The sequence below is a fragment of the Sinohyriopsis cumingii genome, chromosome 4, assembly GCF_028554795.1.
Source record: "Sinohyriopsis cumingii isolate HCF-2022 chromosome 4, ASM2855479v2, whole genome shotgun sequence".
NCBI classification, from domain to species: Eukaryota; Metazoa; Mollusca; class Bivalvia; order Unionida; family Unionidae; genus Sinohyriopsis; species Sinohyriopsis cumingii.
Genome location: NC_142964.1, coordinates 67,541,632 through 67,567,211, shown reverse-complemented (window position 1 = coordinate 67,567,211; position 25,580 = coordinate 67,541,632). Strand labels below are relative to the sequence as shown.

The 25,580-nt window shown below is 34.9% G+C and overlaps 1 protein-coding gene across 1 annotated transcript; it reads left to right on the top strand.

Moving 5' to 3' along the window:
• Positions 1 to 1,493: 1,493 nt before the first annotated feature.
• LOC149801380 (uncharacterized) lies at positions 1,494 to 23,827 on the top strand. Its single transcript, XM_089955450.1, has 5 exons — positions 1,494 to 1,671; positions 8,526 to 8,747; positions 10,305 to 10,391; positions 16,549 to 16,679; positions 19,435 to 23,827. Exons 1-5 carry the CDS (start codon positions 1,507 to 1,509, stop codon positions 19,658 to 19,660), a joined length of 831 nt encoding a protein of 276 aa, XP_089811576.1. The 5' UTR covers positions 1,494 to 1,506; the 3' UTR covers positions 19,661 to 23,827.
• The last annotated feature ends 1,753 nt before the right edge of the window (positions 23,828 to 25,580 follow it).

The window sequence follows — 25,580 nt, the reverse complement described above, 5'->3', positions numbered from 1 at the left end:
TGCGGAACTTTTGCCAACTACATCGTACGAAACTGACCTACACTGCCAACATGATCCAAGGTATATGTTATGCTTTATATATTAATATCAGATAAATGCATGAAGTTACTTGCAGTCTGTCCTAGGGATTTTGCTTCACCCGTTTGGTTTTAAAAGAGGGTAAGTCTCTGTCTAAAAATATTTGTTGAAACTCATTCCTTTTCCCACTATCTTTACATTCTACCCTTAAAGATCTTTTTTTATGTGTAGGTTTAGATAGGGCTAGTATGTTTGTGTGCTGATCAATACGGATGTGATGCTACTTTTAAAGTCTGTGTATTGGTTAGACGACGTGTGTGTCGGTTTGCAAATGTGGATGTTGACGCAACTGATTGTATCTTGATCAGCCGGTTTGGGTGATGGCCACTATGTGCATGTGCTGGTCAGTAGTTGCGGGTGCTAGTCAGTAACACTTGTGTATTGGTTGGTAAGCATGAATGCTGGAGAGTAAGAAAATGTGTTACACAGCACGTGTGTGTGTGCTGCTCTTTAGGCGTAAGTGTTGGTTAGTAAATGTGGTTGATAGTTAGTAAATATCATATATTTTCTATTAACTCCATGCAGTCCCATCCAGTTATTCGTTTGTACATTTTATACCATTATGTTTTTCTTGACGCCATATATGACCATAATGTTAAATCATGGGCTAATGTAAGATAACCTCCATGTCCTCATACTAACCTATAATGTTACACATACAAACTAAGGTCCCATTTTCCTGATGCTGGCTTATGATGTTGAACCTATAGACTAATTTTAAGTTCCCATTATCCGTTTAATAGCCCGTTTTCTACTAATACTAATTTCAAGAACTTTCTGTTATAATACCATACAACACTGGAATTCATTGCCCGTTTTATCAAGAACATATCAGATATAGGTAGTTTTAAATCAGCTGGTAAGTTATACCTTTTAAATCGGAGTGACATTTTGCTAGTTTGAATCGGATTTTGGATGAAAATTTGATTTTTCAATTAGCTTGTAAAGTTTTTGTACTTAATAGCAATGTTTAAGTTTCGTCTAATATATGATTTTACTTTGAAAAATATACCTTGCCGTCAATCTTGGTCCTTCGGGACCACGCTTGATATGTGAGTTTGTATAACACTTAATTGATCGCCCTTGTTTATGATACATATTCGTGCGTTTTTATGTCTCTATGTATTATGTTTTATAACATATTATGTCATATTACGTGATTTATGAGGATTTATTACACGTATTACAGCTTGTTTTATGTTTTTTTATTGTACTTAAATGAAAATGGTTATGATAAGTGGTGTGCACATTACGTCATTTTAAACACGGTACGTGTATGTGAACCTTCATATTGGTGGAACGGCATATGTGTGTTCCAGTGGATTTATTAGCAGGAGCCCATTGGAACATTTCGCTCTTTACCCATTTAATTAAGATAAGCGTTTTTGCTACTAAGATGGATTAATCGTAAATTTCGGTCATTATCGTATGAGTTGGCTAAGTTGGGCGACTAAAACGCACACCGCACAACCAACAACAATGGAAGAAGTACTGCTCATAGATGATGACAGTGGCGATCAGGACGAAAATTCGAACACAAGTGACAGTACATCAAAGCAGGCAGAAGAGTATTCAGCAAAGGACTCGAAAAAGGTTAAGTTCACCCCAAATAAACAACCTGAATCCATCATACATATCCAGTCAATATTGTTGTGTTCCCGACCAGATTTGTATTGTGACCCAGAGACCATTGACGCATTATAGTTTGCTCTTCACAGTATTGGGAATGATATTCACGTCTGTTTATCACAGAATTTTCACGTATGCATTGCGAAATGTCGCATAAAGTACCGAATTCGTTTCGTGTATAAATGATTTAAACACAGTTAATATTGTCACACAGCGCAACACCGTTCATTCTATACTTGCTGAAGAAAGACTGGTCTGTGTACTAGTTCTCAATGTAAGACATAGCACATGTTGGTTTTGTTTTAGTGCTATGTCTTACTATCCAAATAATGACCTTGTATAGCGTGTTCCGATGTCGTTGACATTGCAACGAGTAGTCAAAGTTTCAGAAATATCTTAAACATTTGGCAGCATATATCGACACTCTTCCACTAATTTATGTGTAATTAATATACTTACTGTGCTGTCTTTATCCTGGCGGAATGAAAAAATGACACTAGCAAATGGACGCATTTTCATGTTCCACTGGCATACATTTGAACTTGTTGCAATGCAATGGTAGTCGAGGTATGCCGAAGTATGTTTAAGTAGGTTCATGTGGCAGATACGTTTCTTGAATGAAACGAAATGTTGCTTTACAGTTCCAAAAGGCATAACATATTTTTTATTCATTTCATTAAAGAATAATATTTCAACTTTACCTGATTTTGGCATTCCCAGCTTTCATCACCTTCCAGTTAGCTGAAATGTAGGCCAACGAAACTTGAAAACATGTCCATTTCTTTTGTGAGAATTTGAATTTATTAGAGAAAAGACATCAGAGTAATTAAAGTCTGACTGAAACATTATGACTTTACTTTGTAGAAAAGCGCCATTATTTTAGTTGCCAGTTGTATGAGATATTCCTGAAAGATTTGACTTTCGTTACGATGTTAGTCAATATCAAAACACACTACACAGTGCTGTTAGTTAGGCAGTAAGACCCTAACGCCCAAAACATAATATCAGCATCAAGGTCTTACATGTAGGACTAGTCTGTGTACATGTAATCTGCTATGTTCATCCTAAGTGCTGATTGAGTCTATATTTGATACTGCAAAGAAATCAAAAGGAGGCAACTACATTATCGCTGAATAATATTATAAATGCTGTTCACCATTAATAAACAATCGACTCCTCCAGTCATGACGGCATAAAAAAGTTTGATATGGGCAGACCACCCAGTTTTAGCGTGTATTTAATATGTGTTATGCTCTCTTTCGATTCAGATGGTGTTGAAATACTTATTGTGCAAAATGAATTAGTTACTTTTAGCTACATTTAATGACACTGACCTGAAAATTCACTGAGCTACAGATGTGTATGTCATGCACGATGCTGTGTGGAATGAACTTTAATAATATGAAATAAGCAGTGTTGCCAAAATTATTCAATGAGCCAGATTCAGTGTGTAAATTTTTTTTCTCCAAATACAAGAAACACAGTTTGAACAAGACAGAATTATTTGCATTAGAAGTACTGGGAAATGTGCATGCACAAGGTCTCAAGATTTAAGGGACGTGGAAAATATTGTGGGGAACTCTATCCTGCTCTGAATGTGCAACACAGGAATGGGTTAAACTGGGAGTGATGCTTGCTGGGCATATGAACTGAACGTCATGTAGATCTGATGACTTGTGCAGGGTTCATATTACATTTTTTTATCTTTATCTTTTTTATACATTTGACAGAATTATTGACATCTTTATGTTTTTATGTTTATCTTTTTGTGCTTAATATTTACATTTATTATGAAAGGTTTATCTTCATAAAGTTATGTGCACTGCTCATCAAATTCCATAGCCTAACAACCAGAACTACTTATTTTCAAAGTCAAGCAAGTAAAATTTTCTGTGTTGCAGGTCTAGGACAAGTGCTATTTTTCTGTTTTGAAAAGTCTGAATGTGCTTTAGTTACTTTATCAGGGCATACTGAGCACTTGATTCTATCCCTTTCCATGTATACATTTATGTTGGGTATCACACCTATTGGTGGTCATTGACAAACTTTCATGTGCGCATGTTTTATTACTGCTTGACTGCATTTTGGGCTCATTGACCAAATTATTGACAAATCAAAACATGCCAACATAACAAAGGTGGTACGATTAAGTAGCAGTGTTTTAATTGGCTTTTTGTGTTGTGTTTACTAAAACCAAATCCTCACAAATGGCTCACTTTGATTTTAATCAAGCAAATAAGTGAAATTATATCAATTAAAGTGACTCTACTGACATTTGTTTTAGTTTCCTTTATGAACTGATTAAATGGCAGTAACAATTATGTATTTTTTTAATTGAATATAGAGAGGATTAACTTCCACATGCAATATTGAATTTGATCAAAACAATTATCTAATTAATGAGCTGTTTGTGTTAAAAGTATTGGTCAGGCAGGCTCATATGTACTCAGTGGATAAAATGATTTTCACAAGAAGAGTAATAAGGAGATTTGGAGAAGCAAAATTCCTGTTAAAATGGAAAGATAAAACTTAAGAATGCAACTGGGTATTAGGTAACTATTTATACAAAGAGACATAAACCATATTCTGTGGTTATGTTGCAAAAAATGTCATATATGACATTACTACAAAACAAGAATTTTTCAGCCGCATTGGGATGATTGTTATTCCTAGAATGAATTTGTTGACTTAGAAGGAAAAATGTTTTGCATTTATTGTAAACAATATTACAAACTGGCGCAGGGTGGATATTCAAACAGTTTTTATTTGTCAGTGCCTGCAGGTACCTTATAAAAGGGCAGCTTAGGTGGAATATGGGAGGAAACACTTGCAGGTTTTTCTCAATGATCTTGAAGTTATTTTAAAATGGAAGACCATCCTGCCATTCAAAAGCATTATTTAGAGTTCTAAGCAAAGATGCTGACACACAAGCAGTTACTGTATCCACCTGTTGAAATATTTGAACACTGTTAAGTATACACTCCACCTACTCTCAGTCAACTATGGTGACCAGTGTGGTGGCCTAAGTGGTTAGAGTGTCCACCTCTGATACAGGTTCGAATGCCGACCAAGTCATACCAGAGACTAATAAAAATCATGCTAGCAACTGTCTTGCTTGGTGCTCAGCATTAAGAGGTTAGTGTTGGGACTGGTTAACCTGATGTCAAGATAATATGACTGGGTGGGACGTTATGCTACATGGCTGCATTATGATGCTCCAGTGCTAGACATCTTTAAACTGCCATACTGCAAACTTGTGATATGACTCAAATTGCTAAGGCTACATTAAAAATCCAAACACACACAGTGTCGCAATATGCAAACTGTTAGAAATCATGCTTGTTATAAGCCCATTCACTGCTCATCGTGAACAAGGATTTAGTTCAAGACATCATTATGGAATTCTTTAGGCCAAGAGACTTTTCAAAATGCTAATGGACATTTCAGCAAATGAACCCGAACTAGAGGACTTCAGCCATTCACAGCTGTCATCTGTTAGCACTGGTCTTGGTGGCAGACTTGCAAATGGATATTTTTTCAAAAATTACAACTAAAAAACATATATACCTGAAGTAGACAAATATGTATCATCAGCCATTAGTTTTGACAAATTTAAGTTCTTTTAATAATATGTTGTACATTATTATGTTTTTTATTTTTATGAATTAAAGTGCATACATCATAGAATCTCGGCAAATGATTACAATTGCAAAGTAAGGTTTATGCATTGATACATGCATGCATACATACATACATACATACATACATACATACATACATACATACATACATACATATATACATCATACATACATACATAAGTTATGAACTGTACCATTTCTGAATATGTATGCAGTGACTATAATGAATATTAATGAGTATTCGAAGCTAATTACTTTACTGACCAGGTCAATGAAAATAGCTCAAAGCATGGTAATAGTGAAGTGTTCGCAGGTCATTCTCATGTATGTAGACAATTTGAATAAATTGCATATCAATTTAAGTTTAAAATTGATACTTGTTTATTTTTAGGAGAATAGATTTTCATAGCATACATAACATGAGTCATAATTTATTAATAACAGATTTGGGAAGGGTTCCATTGTTACCAGAGTTTGTATAAGGTCCTATTGTTTCCAGAGGTTGTACAAGGGTCCCATTGTTACCAGAGGTTGTAGAAGGGTCCAATTGTTACCAGAGGATGTAGAAGGGTCCAGTTGTTACCAGAGGTTGTAGAAGGGTCCAGTTGTTACCAGAGGTTGTAGAAGGGTCCAGTTGTTACCAGAGGTTGTAGAAGGGTCCAGTTGTTACCAGAGGTTGTAGAAGGGTCCCATTGTTACCAGAGGTTGTAGAAGGGTCCAGTTGTTACCAGAGGATGTAGAAGGATCCAGTTGTTACCAGAGGTTATAGAAGGGTCCCATTGTTACCAGAGGTTGTAGAAGGGTCCAGTTGTTACCAGAGGATGTAGAAGGGTCCAGTTGTTACCAGAGGTTGTAGAAGGGTCCCATTGTTACGAGATTGTAGAATCGTCCAGATGTTGCCAGAGGATGTAGAAGGGTCTAGTTGTTACCAGAGGTTGTAGAAGGGTCCAGTTGTTACCAGAGGATGTAGAAGGGTCCAGTTGTTAACAGAGGATGTAGAAGGGTCCAGTTGTTACCAGAGCTTGTAGAAGGGTACCTTTGTTACCAGAGGTTGTAGAAGGGTCCAGTTGTTACCAGAGGATGTAGAAGGATCCAGTTGTTACCAGAGGTTATAGAAGGGTCCCATTGTTACCAGAGGTTGTAGAAGGGTCCAGTTGTTACCAGAGGATGTAGAAGGGTCCAGTTGTTACCAGAGGATGTAGAAGGGTCCAGTTGTTACCAGAGGTTGTAGAAGGGTCCCATTGTTACGAGATTGTAGAAGGGTCCAGATGTTGCCAGAGGATGTAGAAGGGTCTAGTTGTTACCAGAGGTTGTAGAAGGGTCCAGTTGTTAACAGAGGATGTAGAAGGGTCCCATTGTTACGAGATTGTATAAGGGTCCAGTTGTTACCAGAGGATGTAGAAGGGTCCAGTTGTTACCAGAGGATGTGGAAGGGTCCAGTTGTTACCAGAGGTTGTAGAAGGGTCCCATTGTTACGAGATTGTAGAAGGGTCCAGATGTTGCCAGAGGATGTAGAAGGATCCATTTGTTACCAGAGGTTGTAGAAGGGTCCAGTTGTTACCAGAGGTTGTAAAAGGGTCCCATTGTTACCAGAGGTTGTAGAAGGGTCCCATTGTTACCAGAGGTTGTAGAAGGATCCAGTTGTTACCAGAGGATGTAGAAGGGTCCAGTTGTTACCAGAGGTTGTAGAAGGGTCCCATTGTTACCAGAGGTTGTAGAAGGGTCCAGTTGTTACCAGAGGATGTAGAAGGATCCAGTTGTTACCAGAGGTTATAGAAGGGTTCCATTGTTACCAGAGGTTGTAGAAGGGTCCCATTGTTACCAGAGGTTGTAGAAGGGTCCCATTGTTACGAGATTGTAGAAGGGTCCAGATGTTGCCAGAGGATGTAGAAGGGTCCAGTTGTTACCAGAGGTTGTAGAAGGGTCCAGTTGTTACCAGAGGATGTAGAAGGGTCCAGTTGTTACCAGAGGATGTAGAAGGGTCCCATTGTTACCATAGTTTGTAGATGGGTCCAGTTGTTACCAGAGGATATAGAAGGGTCCAGTTGTTACCAGAGGTTGTAGAAGGGTCCAGTTGTTACCAGAGGATGTAGAAGGGTCCCATTGTTACCAGAGGATGTAGAAGGGTCCAGTTGTTACCAGAGGATGTAGAAGGGTCCAGTTGTTACCAGAGGATGTAGAAGGGTCCCATTGTTACCATAGTTTGTAGATGGGTCCAGTTGTTACCAGAGGATATAGAAGGGTCCAGTTGTTACCAGAGGTTGTAGAAGGGTCCTATTGCTACCAGAGATTGTAGAAGGGTCCAGTTGTTACCAAAAATAAATCACTGTTGTATAATAATTTTTTTTCAATTCCCTACAACTATAATGAATCCAATGAATATATTTATGTCACCTAGATGTTGGACCGTTAAACTTGGATCGTGCAGTGTGCTTGTGATTACATAATTTCTAACACTTTTCCTGCAATAGTATTGGTGAGCATGACATGCATTACAGTTTGACTGACATGGGAGTAGGTTAATTCATGTTTTGAAGAAAGGCTTTGACTAAAGTGAACTTGTGAATTAACATGTTTTGATTTTTCAGTTAATTGTGAACAAATATTTTGAAATATTTGCTGCTGTTGAAGCTTTAATTAGCTGTAACTTCTAACACAATATAATCATATATATTACTAGCATTTTGTACCACATATTTCATGCCTTGAGCTATAGGGTTTGTGATATAGTGCCTAAATAGATCTAGCATAAGCACAACAAAAAAATGCACATATTTTTAGCTGCTTCACAATGCAAACTCTAAAGTTTGTCCACATTTAATGCATTATATTTCTAAAATATTTATATTCATTATAAAGTTATGAAAAAAATACTGAAGCTGTGTGTTTGCTGTTTTTCATTGGTTATCAGTTTTCTTGGATTTTGTGGTTAAAGACCATTTGAACTATGATCTTATGAAAATGATAGGATGCCTTTCCAAATTCCTGAATTGAAGCACTGCCAGAATTGTAAGTTTTCACAAAATCATGAAACTTATTAACTAGTGCATAATAAATTATTTCACTATATTACAGTTATAACTAACTTTATCTATATTTAAAAAAATGAAGCTTGAGCATGTTTAAGTAACTATAACCATTTTCACATTGATGAATTTATTTTCTTATTGTTTTTAGCCAAAATACAAATGTAGATGCAAGTTCCATGCAGATTGGGGAAACAATGACACAAATCTAAAATTCTTCAGTCAAGTTCCTCCTGAAGCCATCAGAGTCTTTCGGGAGCTTGGTCAGAGTTGTATCAAGGGGCGCCGTTTTTGCCTGACCTGTATCAGTAAAGCCACAAGCATCAGAGAGAGTGAATTAGAAATGATCAAGGATGAAGTAACTGTTAGAAGGGTATGCAAAAGTTTCTACTGTGTTTGTGCATGTACAGAAGAGTTTATCCTCCTGCCAATAGATTCGGCCCAGATTGAATATTACATAATGGGCAGACAAATCAGCATATATGCTGTTCACTTTCTTCATAGTTTCCAGCAGCATAAGTTTCCAGAACATTGTATTTACAGTTGAAAGTGAATTAATTATGCTTGCCAGATTATATTAAATCACACTGTGTAATTGTCTTTGAATTATAAGATTTTATGAAAAAGAATGCTTGTTTAACAAATTGTCATTATATTCTTTTTTATATTTATATTTTTTCTCAGTTGATTAGCATACAGTCATACCTCAACCTGCCTCTTTCCTTGAATAATATATCAGACACAGAAATCATTTAATAGAATTCTATAAAATAAATGGAACTCAACCCTACATACATTTCCTTATGACATAAAGTTTATGCATCAGGGTATGAAAACTGTTAAATTGTGACAATTTTTTTATAGAAATTATTGGGTGTGATAACTTACATTTTTAAGGCTGAGACATTTGTTAATGCAACCTTTATTGACTGCCAGAAGAAAAGTTATTCTGTGAACTCTGATCTCATCAAATTCATCCACTTACCTCCATGCCATGAAATTGAATCCTTAAAAATGAGTCCATTTACTTAATAACCATGACATTTTGTCCATAAAATTATTCCATTTTCACTCAGAACATGGAATTTTATCAAAACCATCCATTTACTCACAAACCATGAAATGTTATCCTGTCAAAATAATTCTCTATTTGCTTATTAACCATGAAATTTTATCCCATCAAAATCTTTCATTTACTCACTATGTAATTGGGGCCCCAAGTGGTCTAAAGCGCTCACCATTCCAGATCACTGCCATCTCACCTCTGTATGCGTGTGTTCGAGTCCAAGGCTCAGCTAGCGTGGGTACGTGGGAAAGCCTGCCAGTAGCTTCTTGTGGGTCTGTGTTTTTTCCCTCGGTTTTCCAGGGTTCTTCCTCCACCAGTTATAATGGCCACCATGTATAGCCTATCTTGTGCTGACAAATGGCGTTAAACCCTAGAACAACAACAACAGCAACACTATGTAATTATATCCCATCAAAATCAACCATTTACTCACTATGAAAACTCACTATGAAATTATATCCCATCCAAATCATCCATTTACTCAGTATAAAAGTATATCTTCTCAAAATCATCCATTTACTTACTATGAAATTTTATCCCATCAAAATCACCCATTTACTCACTTTGATATTTTATCCCATTTAAATCTATTTACTCACTATAAAATTGGATCCCATCAAAAGCATCAATTTACTCACTATGAAGTCATATCCCATCAAAATCATCCATTTGCTCACTATGAAATTATATCCTATCAAAATTGTCTATTTGCTCACTAACCATGTTGCTGATTTTGTTGTGTTTCATGGAATTCAATTTACTATCTGTCTTTAAAATCTTGGCAAGTTTAGAACATTTTATAAAAAGTTGATCAGAAATTTGTTTTGCTTTGTTCAGATAGTTAATCTTGTTGCTGTTTTTCAGAGCAGCCGACTCTCGTCCAACTCCTCCAACAGTCAGATGCTATTTATGGATATGGAGATGGGAGAAAATTCAATGGATGCAGATCTGGTCAGTAATTTATAATACATATGAGAAATTTGTGGATGGACTGTACCATGATATTATAAGATATTGAATCTTCACAAATTCATTATATTCAGAACATTGTGATATAATATATAAGTGTACAATGTCAACTATGAATAGCATAGACCCATATATGTTGTCGCATAATGCATGATTAGATCATGGTCTCTACTGTTCTTTTGAAATCATAACCTGAACAAGCAACATAGACCTAGATAAATCTGTGAGCACAATGTACAATGGCAGATCTGAGTCTATTTGTTTTGTAAATTGGTTTCACACTATGACACTAGTCAGGGGAGCCATAAAGTTGTCCTATGATATAGACAAGATCACCATATACTGGGATATAGTATACACAATACATTGGTCCCTCGCTATAACACTGTTCAGGGGAATGATAAAAGTGTACAGTATTATTGTCAATGTCAGCTTATACTGGGGTACATCATACATAGTAAATTGGTCCCTTACTATAAAACTATTCAGGAGCACCATACAGGTGTACAGTATTATTATTGAGGTTACTTTATACTGGAGTACCAGGGACTCCCTTGGAAATATTTTTCTTTGCGCCATAAAATTTGCCAGATTTAAAAATTTGGAGCAACTTTTCAGCCATAGGAGCCACTTTATGCCATGATGCAGGGACTTCAGTATATGCGTAATATTATATTGATCCTATTTTTAATCTATATAAAAATGAATTTTTTTTATACATGTCTTTATTACATCCTAAAGCACAAGAATAATTATTAATAAATATAACAATACCATTATATACATGTGAAGTTCAATGTATAGCATATGAAAAGTAAGAATGAGTCTATGCTCTTAAAATAAGTAACACGAAAAGAATGAAGACATTGAGCTTCATAAAATTTAATAAATAATTTATTTCCCTAGAATACAAAGTGAAAAATAAGAAAAAAGAACTTACAGTATTGAGAATTAAATCCAAGTTGTAATCCAGAATATAAAACACAAGTCCTATCAAGGAAAAGTTTTAAGTGAATCTCAGTTCAAATCCTGATGAAATTCAAGTGAATATCTGTTCAGATCCCGATGAAATTCAAGATGGAAGGCGATGACGTCTGTAATAACCTACAAAGTGCAGACATCTGTAATAACCTACAAAGTGCAGATGTGTCAACAGTCTCTTGTTGAACCACAGAGAATATTATTCCAGTTTTTATTCAGTATAAATTCCAGTGAATGTCTTTGTCCAAGAATTTTGTCAGAGCACTTTTACATTTCCAGGGAAAACAATCACTTGAATTCAATAATTTGAGGGGCCCCCAAGTGGCAGAGTGGTCTAAAGCGCTTTCCGTTATGGATCACTGCCATTTCACCTCTGTCTGCATGGGTTCAAGTCTCGGATTCAGCTAATGTGGGTATGAGAAAGCTTGCCAGTAGCTTCTCATGGGTCGATGGTTCTTTCCAGGGTTTTCCCGGGTTTTTCCTCTACCATTAATACTGGCCACCATGTATAGCCTATCATGTGCTGAAAATGGCATTAAACCCTACAACATCAATAATTTGAAGAAAAATACAATTCATCCCAAACTGGTCACAACATAACACAACTTACAGTGCTAGATGTTAAAGCACAACTTAACATGTCAAATGTTTTAAGCACAACTGACAAACCTTTATCAAAAACATCAGTTTTATGACTAAGTTAGATGCAAAACAGATTCCTGGATGAGGGGCAAAAGTTCACTCTTGTGAAAAAAAATAGAAGTTTGTTACCAACTGACACATGATACTTGTCACATAGTCCAGGTATAACCTTGACTCAACTTAATAATTCTTACTCTGAGAAAGATAAAAAAATGAAAAAACATTGTTTACCAGAACTGTCACTGATTTTGGAACAAGGTCAGCAACTAGATAAAATGTCTCTATTATTAGTCGTTTACATCAATGAAATAAACAAAAAAATTAACTAAAAAATTAAAAAATTAATCAGGTAAAACAGAACTGAACTCATTTCTGGACAATGTAAAATCCAGTAAACAGTGCTACATTACAATAGCATGTAAATTAACAGACAAACAATTAAATTAAATATGCATAGCAGAATTTTTCTTATAACTGATATTACAAAATATTGCTTAGCCCTTATGAACAATGTCACTGCCAATTCATTTATATCTGCCTCATTTGTTCCCAGGCCATTTCTTAAATGCCTTCCTGAAATCAAAATCCTCAACACTGGGCCCATCAACAGAAATTCTCATTAAAATTTTCAGAGCTAGATTAGTCATATTCTTTGTGCTTGATACAGACTTGTTTTATAAAGTAAATTTTTAATTTTTCATTGATATTAGTGACCCTGGCCTTTTACAGTAGATGGCTGGCAACCTTGTAACAGTATCTTGTGTTGCTCAGTTAAAATCAGACCACAAAAACGTGTTCTCTAAGTAAATAATCCCTAAAACACTAAGAAACACCCAAGACGTCTCACACTCACAGTTTACAATCAACATAAATTAACAAGACGTGCAAATGACACCAAATCTTTTTGCCGACCTGTTCAGTAATAGAATATATCCCCCGGTCATTCCTTATTTCCTATTAATCACATTTAATTGCTTCTCAAAACCGAATGACAGCTTGCTGTTAGCTGCAATCATGTTCGAGTAACATCTTATTCATCATCTACCGACATGATCCACGGACTGCCGCAAATAGTGAAACAGGTATTAAGTGGCCTGATTTGCTCATATCAGTGAAGAAAAAAATATTTACTTTTTTAAAAAATTTCACCAGTTAGTAATACAAGTAGACCATGATTTACATGCATGATTCAAACTGTTGGCAAGTGAGAGAACTCCATTTTTTGGTTCAGTAGGCAACTGACACTGATACAACAAATAATATTTGTTTAGAACTATGTTACACACCAGCAGAGATAAACTTTCTCGTATAAAGAGAAGAATATAAAACTGTTTTTTAAATGCAGAAACCATTAATGTTAAAGACCTCATCTTGACAACCTTATGTCGCATCCTGTGTGAATGATAGCAAAACCCTGCAAGTGGTCATTACATTAGAATTAGTTGCAATGAATAATAAAATATTTAAAACAATATCCTGGCACAGAATGGATTCTTATTTCAGGTGTTATATATATTATTATGAATTTATATATGTATCTTTATGTAATTTAGGTATCTTTATGTAATTTAGGTATCTGTATGTAATTTAGTTCCTGTTCATACTGTATATAAGTTTCCATAATGGACTTCACAGACATGGATCAGGTTAGTGGCTCTGTTAATATCTATGACCAATATTCTACTCTCCAACTCACTGCTTAAACACTCTACTGCATTAGCTATGTGGAGTATTACAATATCAAATCTGTGATATGTATTTTAATTTTGTTTTTATTTAATGACAGTGTGAGTTACATTTTTGCAGATTTGTGCACGTGTGATTTGGATTTTTAACATAGCTTTGAAAAATTTCAGTCAGGTCGCTACGATGTCTGCAGTGTGGCAGTTTATAGTGATGCCTAGCACTGGGGCATCATGTCAGAGACATGTAGCATGATGTCCCACCCAGTCACATTATCCTAACACCAGGCCGACCAGTCCTAATACTAACCTCTTAATGTTGAGCGCCAAGCGAGGCAGCTTTTAATACCAATTTTGTAAGTCTTTGGTATGACTCGGCCGGGGATTGAACCCATGACCTCCCGCATCTGAGGTGGACACTCTAACCACTAGGCCACTGGAGTGGTTTATGCAGATTTGCAAGGGTGGTAAATATATTTGCTTTATGTGTTCAGCATACTTCCATTTTCTTGTGGAAGGAAATAAATGTGATGAAACTAGACAAATAATTTTGGTTTTCACTTGTTAATGTTCATGTCAAGTGTGATTTCAATGAATTTTGCTGTGCAGGGTTTGAAATTACCATATTTACCATATATGTTGGGACACCATAAATTAATTTTTAAAATAATTTTTTTGTTCACTGTATGTTCTGTGACACATCGTTTTTTTAGAGTCATAAGTTGTGGGACATCTTTATGAGTCATTCGATAATTACAGGTAGGAAGATGCACTCCAACTTAAATTTTATTTTAATAAATACAAAACTGTGTACTTCAGATAAAACTCTTTAATCCACTGCAGCATCATTTCATCAACACTTTCTTCTCCTGCACATGTACAATCTTCTTTCGATGCAGGAGTATTTCTTTAAGCTTACTCATGCTGGCAAAAATTATCTTTAAAGGCAACACATCTCCTGAAGTGGAAACTGCAAGGTCTAAAGTTAGATTCTATTTACAAAAATCTAAACCAGTCATGCTAATTCACTCACTTTTAACCCCCATTTTATCATCAGCCTGTCCAGAAATGAGATTAAAGTACACTAGAGTTTCCTCCATGTTAATGATCCTATTGTTGGGGAAATCATCTTCTTCTCTTCTGGCCTTCATGAATTCATTAAATGATTTTATTTTCTCCAAATCTTCTGGGTGATGATGGGTTGTCAATGTCCATGCACAAAGCACTATATTATGTCACTTTAAAACTTGTTCCATTGTTTCAATTTATTTTCAAAATTCCCGTGAATACTGGTGAAATGGAACCAAAGATAGCTTCCCATATCTTGGCTGAATTTGTAAATTTTAAAAACAATTTTAAAAGCTCGGCACACTTAAAAGAATCCAAATTTTGCATCAGAGGTCAGCTTGCTTTGTAATAAAATAACTTTGTATTGATATCCTTTTTTTTTTAAAGGGCTTAAAAGTATCTAAAGTCAGATTCTGAAGTTGGCTTGCTTTGTTATAAAAATAACCTTTGTCTTTGATGTCCTGTCAGTACGTTCAAACAGTGGGTTTACTGCTTGCTGCCAGTAGTGTTGATTCACCACCTGGGCTTCTGTTTGCCTGGCATCTGTAGTTATAATTATTGCAAATGGGCACTGATGTTTGTGGGTAAATAGTATATACAGCAATAACTCGCTTTAGTACTACTTTATGTAACCCAGCAAAAAGATTGTCACTTGCACTCCAGTGAATGTATTTTTAAACAATAATTTTTATTTGTGAGATACTGTCATATAGCTAACCTGGATATCATTCAGTCTTGATTATTTTGCACCTAACACCATGTCATGCATGAATGGCAGTTGTCTTCAAGCATTCAGTTGATTATTTCCCTCTCATTTGCAATTTTGTTGGATCCAGTTTTCAGTCCGAGAACATATTAATGTGTCATGTGTTATCGGACATAAGTGATACACACTACAGCATGGATGCCTACACTACATATACAGAGCTTGTAGATATATTTTATTCTTTAATGCTTATGATGAAAAAAAGGAAAGAAATGATAACAATACAAGGTTAGTTTCTTTCATTTTTTATCAGATAGGCATTTTGTTTATCTATTTCATTGCAACATGCAATGGGTTTGGGGCACAAATTCAACACAAATTTACTTTGTTTCTGAAGTATTGGGACATATGACCAAGGTGAAAGAACATTCACCATAAGTTCTGGGACCAGAAAAAAATTATTATTTTATTGTGTCCCAATGTATGCAGTAAGTATGGTAGTAGTTGTCCACTTGTCCAACGCTAGTAAATTTCCTATTGGACTTGTAGTTTTCATCATTTCAGTAGGCTGATGGCTTGGGAAGTGTTAATTGTCACTAGTGAACAGAAGTGGGAAGGACTAGAGTGAAGATTCAGCAGAAATAGTAAATTTTTCAATGTATTGGTGACAAAGAAATATTTGTTAAATTCTAGTCCTGTTTATGTAGCTTTGCTTGCTTGGGCTTGGATTTTTCATCTATTTGTTTATTTCATTCGCAGAAAATATTTTGTTTTTGAACAGAAAAAAGAAATTATTTTTGTCCTTCCAAAAACATGCAAAAAATAAAAAAAGTCTTCTTTACTCATAACAACAGTTTGATATTCTCTTTGGACTCTTTTGGCAAAAGTTGGATGTAAGAGTACACACCTGGCCATAAGATTTTTATGAAGGCAGCCCTAGACTGATAGTAAACTTAGCATGAGTTTGCAATCATATATGTACATGTATTCGTGATGCACACAGATTCTGATCTAATTCCTTGTTTTGCATTTTTATGAATTCCTTTTCTGGTGTTAACAGGCCAACTACTATCAAGCAAAGCAGTTGAGGATGTTGTCCTTTCTGAATCCAGGAAAATTAATGGAAGACTTTGATCCTGAGCGAAGTACTCGTGAGATGAGAAAGATGAGCAGAAGAATTTTTAGTCACAAGTAAGCAAATTATAGATAGTCAAAGTTATTAGTCAATCATATTTATAGTTTTCTGGCTGAAATCAATATGTATGGATTTAAGTCATTGTCTGAAATTCTCTAAATACAGCAGGGAATATTAAATAGTACCCAGTCATTTGTTTGTATGTTGAAGGCAAACTCATTTGCAGTTACAAAAAACTGGATGATGCAGAAAAACAAAATTTAGACATGAAATGATTATATTTTGATGTTATTTTGGTAATTATTAGCAACTTTTTCACTCTTTCTATTTTACTTCAATTTGGACTTTGATTATTTTCTTGAAAACCTTGTTAGCACAGTTACAGATAGCAGCTTTATATAGGCAAATTAAATTTGGTAAACTTTGTTATTGTGCATATGTAGATGGAAAACTTGCTAATGTTGCATACATAAATATTAAACTTTTTTATATGCATATGTAGACAGCAAACTTGTTTATATATAGATCAGAGTTCTTGGAAATGATTAATCCCACATATTTGGACACAAATATTTTGTCTGGGACATGAAAATCACTTACACAGGAGTCCTCCATATGCAAGCAATGGCTGTGCAGCAAATTCAAAGGCTTGCCAGTCCTACTTCAACAATCTGCTGAGTGGGAAAATGTGTTGATTATTTTAGCTATGCTGGTATTTGCAATGACATAATTCAGTGGCTGGAAGACCCCCAGATGTGTATGTTGTAGAACACATCAAAAGAATATGATGCAAAATCTGGGTATCAAGTTCAAAGACAGTGACTGGCCACTGAGTGGTGGCAAAATGTGCTGATATTTACAGTGCCTTAGTTCAGAGGCAGAAAGGCTCAGAGATATACATGTGGTCATTATAAGAGTACATTAAATGAACAACATTAGCTTTCATTAATGTGTCCATATCCAAGTTTAGCCAGATATGTAGTGCATGTGACCTTGAAATGAAGACACATATACTTAGAATGCAAACTTGGATCAGTGTTTTGGGGTTAAACGGTAAATTAACAAAGATTGTAATGAGATTCAGAAGAGTGGTAAAGTTGCTAGAATCTGATAGTTTGGATGGGACAGTAACCAAGTGTAAGAAAGTGTGTTATGCCTGGCTTAGTGCTTGGAATAAGACCTTTCAGTCTCACTCTGATGGACAGACAAGAGCTATATGTCAGTGGCATAAACAATTTGTAAAATTAAATTCATTGGGAACAAATGGTTCTTCTCATCGGAACATTTAGCCATTTATGTATGGCCAGTATGTTCTGGGAGGAGACAGCAACTTTTGCTGGTGTTACCAAAATAAGAGTCCTGGACTCTTGTTTTTAAATCTTAGCAAGACCTCTGTAGGTGGTAAACTTATTTATATGCATATGTAGACGGAAAACCTATTTATGTGCAAATGTAGATGGTAAACTTGTTAATATTTCATATGTAGATGGTAAACTTGTTAATATTTCATATGTAGATGGTAAACTTGTTAATATTTCATATGTGGATGGTTAATTTGTTTATATGCATAGATGGCAAACTTGTTTATATGCATATGTAAATGGTAAACTTGTTTATATGCATAGATGGTAAACTTGTTTATATGCATATGTAGATGGTAAACTTGTTTATATGCCTATGTAGATGGTAAACTTGTTTATATGCATATGTAGATGGTAAACTTGTTTATATGCATATGTTGATGGCAAACTTGTTCATATTGTGTATGTAGATGGAAAACTTTTATATGCATATGTGGATGACAAACTTTTTTATATGCATATGTAAATGGTAAGCTTGTTTATATGCATGTGTAGATGGTAAACTTGTTCATATTGCATATGTGGATGACAAACTTGTTTATATGGGTTTTCAACATAATACTTTTTATAATGTCTAGTTGGTCTTGCATAAAAATTGTACCATAGCAGCCATTTGAAGAAAGTTGCTGTCACTACTCCAACATTAACAGAAGGTCATATCAAAATGGGGTCTGAACCAGAAGACTTTCTATGATGTCTAGTTGGTGTTAAATGAAAATGCTGCCAGTCTGGTATCTAGTATGGTTGCTAAGTGAGGATGACAGCACACAGTGTGAAGGGAGATAACACCATTGTATTGTGTGAGGGGAGATAACACTGAAGTTGGTCAGTCATTAAATTAACTAATACTGCCAAGTGACCTTGACACAGTTTTAAACATCTGTAAACATCTATATGATATAAGGATACATAAATCCTGGTATTTCATTGTTGATGGCCTATCACTGCAATATTTAACCACCATTTATGAAATGTTCTCTTGAAGATAACAATCATGTAATTTATCACAAGCATTTCTGGCAAAAATGTAACTGGAACAAACTGACAGTTTAACAAGTGATTTGCTTGGTTCACAACTTTTAAGGGATGTGCTGAAGTGAAAATCAAAATCTGACATTCAATAAGGTCACCATAGTAGCTCTCATGTAAATCTTGTTATTGCAGCTCATCTTCACAGAAAGAAGAATGGTCTTGGAATCCTGGAAAAAAATCTCTTGTTTTTTAGGTTGCTGTACCATATGAGTTTTACAAATGAAAATCTATGGAAATATACTTTTATGTAGTATCATTCAACTGGACTTTCTCACATGGCCCCATAAAATCTCTGGTAAAAAAAGAGTTATTTTCATAATGCAGAAATGGGGCTTTTATAGAAAGCTATCAAACCCTCATGTGGTGAAGCTCTTACAGAAGAATGCTGTTTGAATAAAATTGATTTTTTTTGTTGCAGTATACGGAAGAATCAGATGTATGATGACAATGGTTTTCTGCTAGAAGGCAGCAGGGATTTGTGTGACTGTCTTAATGAGGAATGTCCAGGGTGTCACATGACATGTCCGAAGTGCAGCTCAGAAAAATGTGGGACTGAGTGTCGAGCCAACCGGCGATGGGTTTATGATTTTTATGAAATTGAGGGAACCAACACAACTGTTAAATGGCCATTTCAGTCACAATGAATTTGGTGGATTACATGAATGGAGCTGATTAAAATGATTTGGACTGCATCAGTTTTCAGTAATACAGTCAATGTATCAATGGTAAACTTGCATTATATTTCCAGAACCACCCAAAACAAAATGGAAGAAGCCATCAAGCTTGTGTGAAGATGATGTTGTCCATTCTTTGGTCTGTCAATTACCGATTCTTTTTTTCACAAAATAACTTTGGTTGCCTACCATATGAAGTTACTGAACTTTGACGATATATTGCATATGGGTTAAGAGATTTCAGAGTCAAAAGTTAAAAAGACAATGTCATTGTGACTATAAGAGGAAATATAAATAACTTGAGTTCTCCATCATCTACAGTCACCAAGCTTTGTGGGTGGCTTGCACTTGATGTGTGGAAGAATCATGTTAATTTCAGGATCAAAATGTCAGAAGTCAAGGTTACTGTAACAGAATAAGAAAAATTGTTTTCCACATAATATATTGAATTCTCCCTCACAAACCTTGCAGATGGGCTACAGTAGTAGGAAATCAAAGAATACTATTGATTTTGGATTAAAAGGTTAAGGTCAAAGCCAATGTTACTGAATGAATAAAAATGATTCATGCACATTAATATTTGTTCTACCGTCTGTACTTGGCCCAAACTTTCTGAATGGACCATACTTATGGCAGGGAAGAAGCCTATCCATTTTGGTTTCAGATGGTCAAAAGTCAAGGTCGGTGTGACCTAAAAAAAAAACTTTATGCATTGTAACTTAAATTCTCAACTATCTGCAGTTACCAGGCTTTGTGGATGACTTGCACTTGGGGTGAGGAAGAAACTTGAAATTTTCAGGATTTATAAAACAAGCAGTTGAAGGTCAAGGCGCTATAACTGAAGAAATAAAAATGGTTTCTGTACAATCATCTACTGTTACATAGACTGTGTGGATGGCTTGCATTTATGGTAATGAAGAAAGTTATACATTTTGGGGTCACTATGACACAAAAGAAAAATGGTTTTCACACAAAAATATTAGTTCGTCATCACAGACCTGGACCAAACTTTGTGGATGGCTTAGAGTTGGAGTGAAGAAGTAGATAATTGATTTTCATATGAATAGGTATGTGATCAAAATCACTGTGACTGAAAGAAAGCAAGTAGTTTTTGCACACAAATTCAGTTAGCTGCATAGAGACTATTCAACATGAGGTTGGCATATAATGTGCAGTTTACATTTCTCTTGTCAGATGCTTTAAAAAAAATTACACTGTGAAATCATTAATTTCTGTTTTTATCAATTTTCTTGTTTATATGGAAAATGACATTTTCTTGAGATTTCATTTTGTGGATGAGGAAGGGATCTCGTTATCTTTATTGGGTCTTTACATTCATGAAACCCATGTATTTGATACCCTGACAGTAAATATGCAGTAAGTTTTGAATTAGTGACCGTCTGCCAGAAAAAAATCCAGTCAGTTTAAAAAAAGAAAATTAAATATTGATGTCAAAGTGAAGCAGATAATGCAGATTTGTCTTGATATATGATTGTCATGCAAACAGAAGAGGTTATAAAATAATTAGCTGCACATGTGCAATTCACACACTTTTATCTAAATGTTGCAACTTCTTATAGTTCATACAACCTAGCAATAGAATTGGATTTGAAGGGTTGCCTCGAAAACTACTTAATATTTTAATAAACTGAAAAATGTTCTAGAATTTGCAGAAAAATTGCTTTAAATTTACCAAAAACTTGTATGAGGGAATACAGAATGTGAAAACTAAATAAAAAATATAACTTTCTAAATTTAAAATTTTGGTTATTTACATCTTGTCTACAAACAATAAATAAAGAGATAAATAGGATGACATCTGTCAGATTTGTAGTGAACAAAATAACAAGATAAAGTTTAACTTCTGTAAGACAACTCCTCAAAAAGTTTTAACAGAACTCTTCAGGCCTGTAGGAATAATGTTGAAAAAGTTAACACACTGCATATAGATTTCATTATCATGGTGGAATTTAGCTCAAAATATAACCAGTGTCAGGGCACAAAAATCATCTCATTTGTTTATCCTGACAAGTGTTGGATGGAGGAGGAGGAGAAACTTTTATATTCAGATAGCAAATATACCATAGTCACATTATGATCTCTTGCCAAGCAGGAGGTGCCATTGTGACTCATTGCTTACCATGCTGGAGTTGTAACTGAAATGGTCAGTTACTATTGTGTGTCCTTGGGCAAGGTACTTGAAATATATCCAATTGCTGAGCATGAGGTAAGCTTGTGTATAAACTATACATAGTTATTAATTTCTTACCATTGTTGTCTATGAGAATTTGGTGTTGTTAGACCATAAACATAAAGCTTGCTTTGTTATTTGCCAGAACAAAACTAGGTGACACAGGTTGATTTTTCAGACTTCATGAATTTAATGTGATATAGTGTCATAATTTTCTTTTTCTTTTTTAAATCATGGTTTTTGGCAGAATGCATTTTATTTTATTGAAATTGTGCCATAATCAGCATTTGATAAATTTTGTATCATCTATAAATTGCTGGATACAGGTACATGTCATATTTTCAGGATATCCATTTCTTTAGACATTTTCTTTTTAAAGCTTGATCAGTATCTTCACTTAATCATCATTTTTTATTGCAGTATGCACAAAAGGTATTGACCATTGTTTATTCACGCTGTGTAGCACTTACCTATCTTGTGTAATTTCCAGGTTTGACAAGGTCAGTTGTTGTTTCAGCACAAGATAGGCTATACATGGCAGCCAGTATAAATGGTGGAGGAAGAACCTTGGAAAACCCCAGGAAGAACCACTGACCCACAAGAAGCTACTGGCAGGCTTTCTCATGTACCCACATTAGCCAAGCCTGAGACTCTGACCCATGCAGACAGAAGTGAAATGGCAATGATCCGTAATGGTGAGCGCTTTAGACCATCTGGCCACTGGGCCCAGACAAGGTCAGTAAGACCAATGCTGTACAGTACAGGTGTGCAGTAATACCTGTAATACTAGTTGACTGCTGTATTTTTTTCTGATGGTACTTACCATAGTACGTTTTCACTGTGCTGGTACTTGAGCACTATTAGGTACTGACGATTTATTTTCTTTTATCTCAAGGTAATTAAAAAATTTTTAAACAATATAATGGATATGATGTGGTATTTTTTTACTATAAATCAGAGCAAGATACTTTTTCCAGCTATTTGAAAGCTGGAAATGTCAAAAAGAAAAGAAAAAGGACAAAAATCCCATGCCCCTGCCTCAGAAAATGTAATTGTTGGTTGCTAATTTAATTTACTTTATACTGTGGTATGTATCATGGTTTGTTCAGAAATACTGTTGGTACAAAATTTTTCATGATAGCTAGCCCTGCTTTATATTGTGTTAGACTGTGCTTGAATTGTGGCAGGTTGAGTTATCATATGCATTATATCCTTTCAAAAGAGAGTAAAATTCACATTGTAAAATACAACTACATACGGTAAAGCAAAATTGGTGCAGTGTTAATAAGTGTAATGTATCCATAATCTCTCATGAGTTTTGTATATAAAAAAAGCCAGAATTACATCAGCATGTCTGTTATGTATCTGATCTATAAATGACATCACCCTAGCACCAGAACAAGAGTAGAATGGTCAATGTACTTTGTGTCTACTGTACCCTGTGTGAACCTCACTTACCCGTAACATATTCTGTATTATATCCCAACCAGTTTGATATGTGATGCATTCTGAAATGTTTTTGCAACCATAAACATCCTGGAGAAATATTTTATTATTTTTTTACATGTTGTCAAGACTGTAAAATCATTGGCATTGTAATTTAGAATTAATAAAAAGAAAAATTTGGAAACGTTTTGATATTTTATTTTGAAAACAGGTTTTAAAAAGTCTTAACTGTCACTATGACTGTATTTCATTGCCATGGTTGTTGGTTCCAGAATTGTTTGTGTAGTTGGAATATGGTTTGTTTACAAAATCACAAGCCATGGAATTTCCACTCGCAGTAAATGAAACATTGAAAAGTTATGATGGCTTTCTTTCCAAAAATATTTAGAGAACTTGATACTTGTACTGCATCTTTAGTAAAATAATATCATTAATATATGTCTTTCTTTTTGTTTTTATTTTATACCTTGTAAAATAAATAAAATCCTTCTAGAACAATTTGTGTGAGTTCATTAATCAGTTTTAATGTTACTTGAATCAAGTCTAGAGAGAATTACGTTTAGTGAAAGAGTTTCAGATATGTGACTATCGCTTTGTAGTAGGGAATTAAAGGATTTGAGGGAAGTTATAGCAGAGAATTTTGATGCAATTTGGATTTACCAGGGACATGGTAGCATAGCTGGTGAAACGCATTTTTGCAACACTACAACTACTATTAAAACGTCTGTAAATTGTCCGACACAACAATGTTATACACTTTCTAATGCATTTTGAATTTTAAAAATAAAATAGAAACATAATTCTGTGGATAATGTCACCAGGAAACACATGACATCACAATGGCATCACAATTTCTACAGTATATTGTGGATTTTCAGCTGCAACAAATTTTGCTATTTTACCAATCAGAAGTAATATCATATTCATGAAGGTGTTACAATAGAAGCCGGATCTTCTGTCAGATAATGTGCCAGCAGATCTGGGTCTATGCATTTTATTAGGAGTAATCAGCCTGATCAACCAGTGCATTTTGTGATGGCAGATCAGGGTGTGTTTTGTTTGAAGTTGGACACGACTTGTAAGCAAGTCAAAACAGTATTTGAGATGATTGTGACTGCTGTGCACTATATTGTTTATTTTCCTGTCGATTCAGTTTGTCATATTTAATTTTGTTTAGCATCAGGATAAGAAAATTGTCATGCAGATTATTCAAAATCTGCTCCTTTCCATTTATCTTAACATCATTTTTCTGGGATGATATTACCTATATTTGCAACTGATTAATTGACTGACTGTACCAGAGTATTTATTGCCTTTATTCTCTTTCCTGGCAAGACATCACTGGCAACTGTTCCTTGTTTTCTTAGGTTTCTTCAAAGTAAAGAAAATGCCATATTTGAGAATGCGGAAACTTGAGCCTGTTCAAGTAACAAGGAACGATAAAAACCATCCAGTTTAATCATATACACTTAACTTTGAGGTAATACTGATATTTGTCAAGAGAGTTATTGTGAGTTTATTTGCTTGTGTTTATAGTTATCAGTTTTCATGGTTTTGGAGAAAATGACATTTTCGAGGGTATTTAGCTCATTAGCTTCTAGAGGTTTTTGTCATTTTCACCTGAAATGCAAGTAGGAAACTTGTTTTGGGAGCTATTTCCAGATACATCCTAATACACTGACTTCCAAGAAATTTCCAGTTAACCTAATGCCTAGTTGTGTTAGAAACATTGTTTTTCATTGGCTTTTTTGCTTGTGCATGAGCAGAAGGGTAAAGGTTGGAGTACTTTTTTTTTTAAGCTCAACATTTTCATATCCAGACCAGTCTTTATTCCGAATGCCCATCTTATCCTACTTTTTGCAAAGGTTCACCTGTCTATGTGCAGTTCAGTTCAGACTAGACAAACTTAGATCTGAGGCCAAATAGTCTAAAATCCAGACACAAAATAGAATTCTAACCACAGGTGAATATTTTGGGGAGAAAAAAATGGGTCCAAAAAATTGTTTTTCCCTCTGTATTATGTAGTGCAACTAGCACATCCAGATTATTTGGTATCATTGTAGTGCTACATCTGTCTACCTTTCTATAATACCACCCACATTAGTGTATCTTAAATGACCTTGATGCTACAGAGCATAGAAATGGCTACTACCTCCTGATGCGTAAACAAGGCACCATGGGTTAATGAGTTAAATTGATGGATTGAGAAAAGGATCTATTATTTTTAACAAAGATAATTAATTGTTTGGTCTG

What these genes read in the sequence shown, in the direction of transcription:
- LOC149801380 (XM_089955450.1), top strand. Translation starts at nt 1,507, where the DNA reads ATGAGTTGGCTAAGTTGGGCGACTAAAACGCACACCGCACAACCAACA. An exon ending in ATTCAATGGATGCAGATCTG is followed by an intron (nt 10,392 to 16,548) that starts GTCAGTAATTTA and finishes TGGTGTTAACAG; the next exon opens with GCCAACTACTATCAAGCAAA. An exon ending in AGAAGAATTTTTAGTCACAA is followed by an intron (nt 16,680 to 19,434) that starts GTAAGCAAATTA and finishes TTTTTGTTGCAG; the next exon opens with TATACGGAAGAATCAGATGT.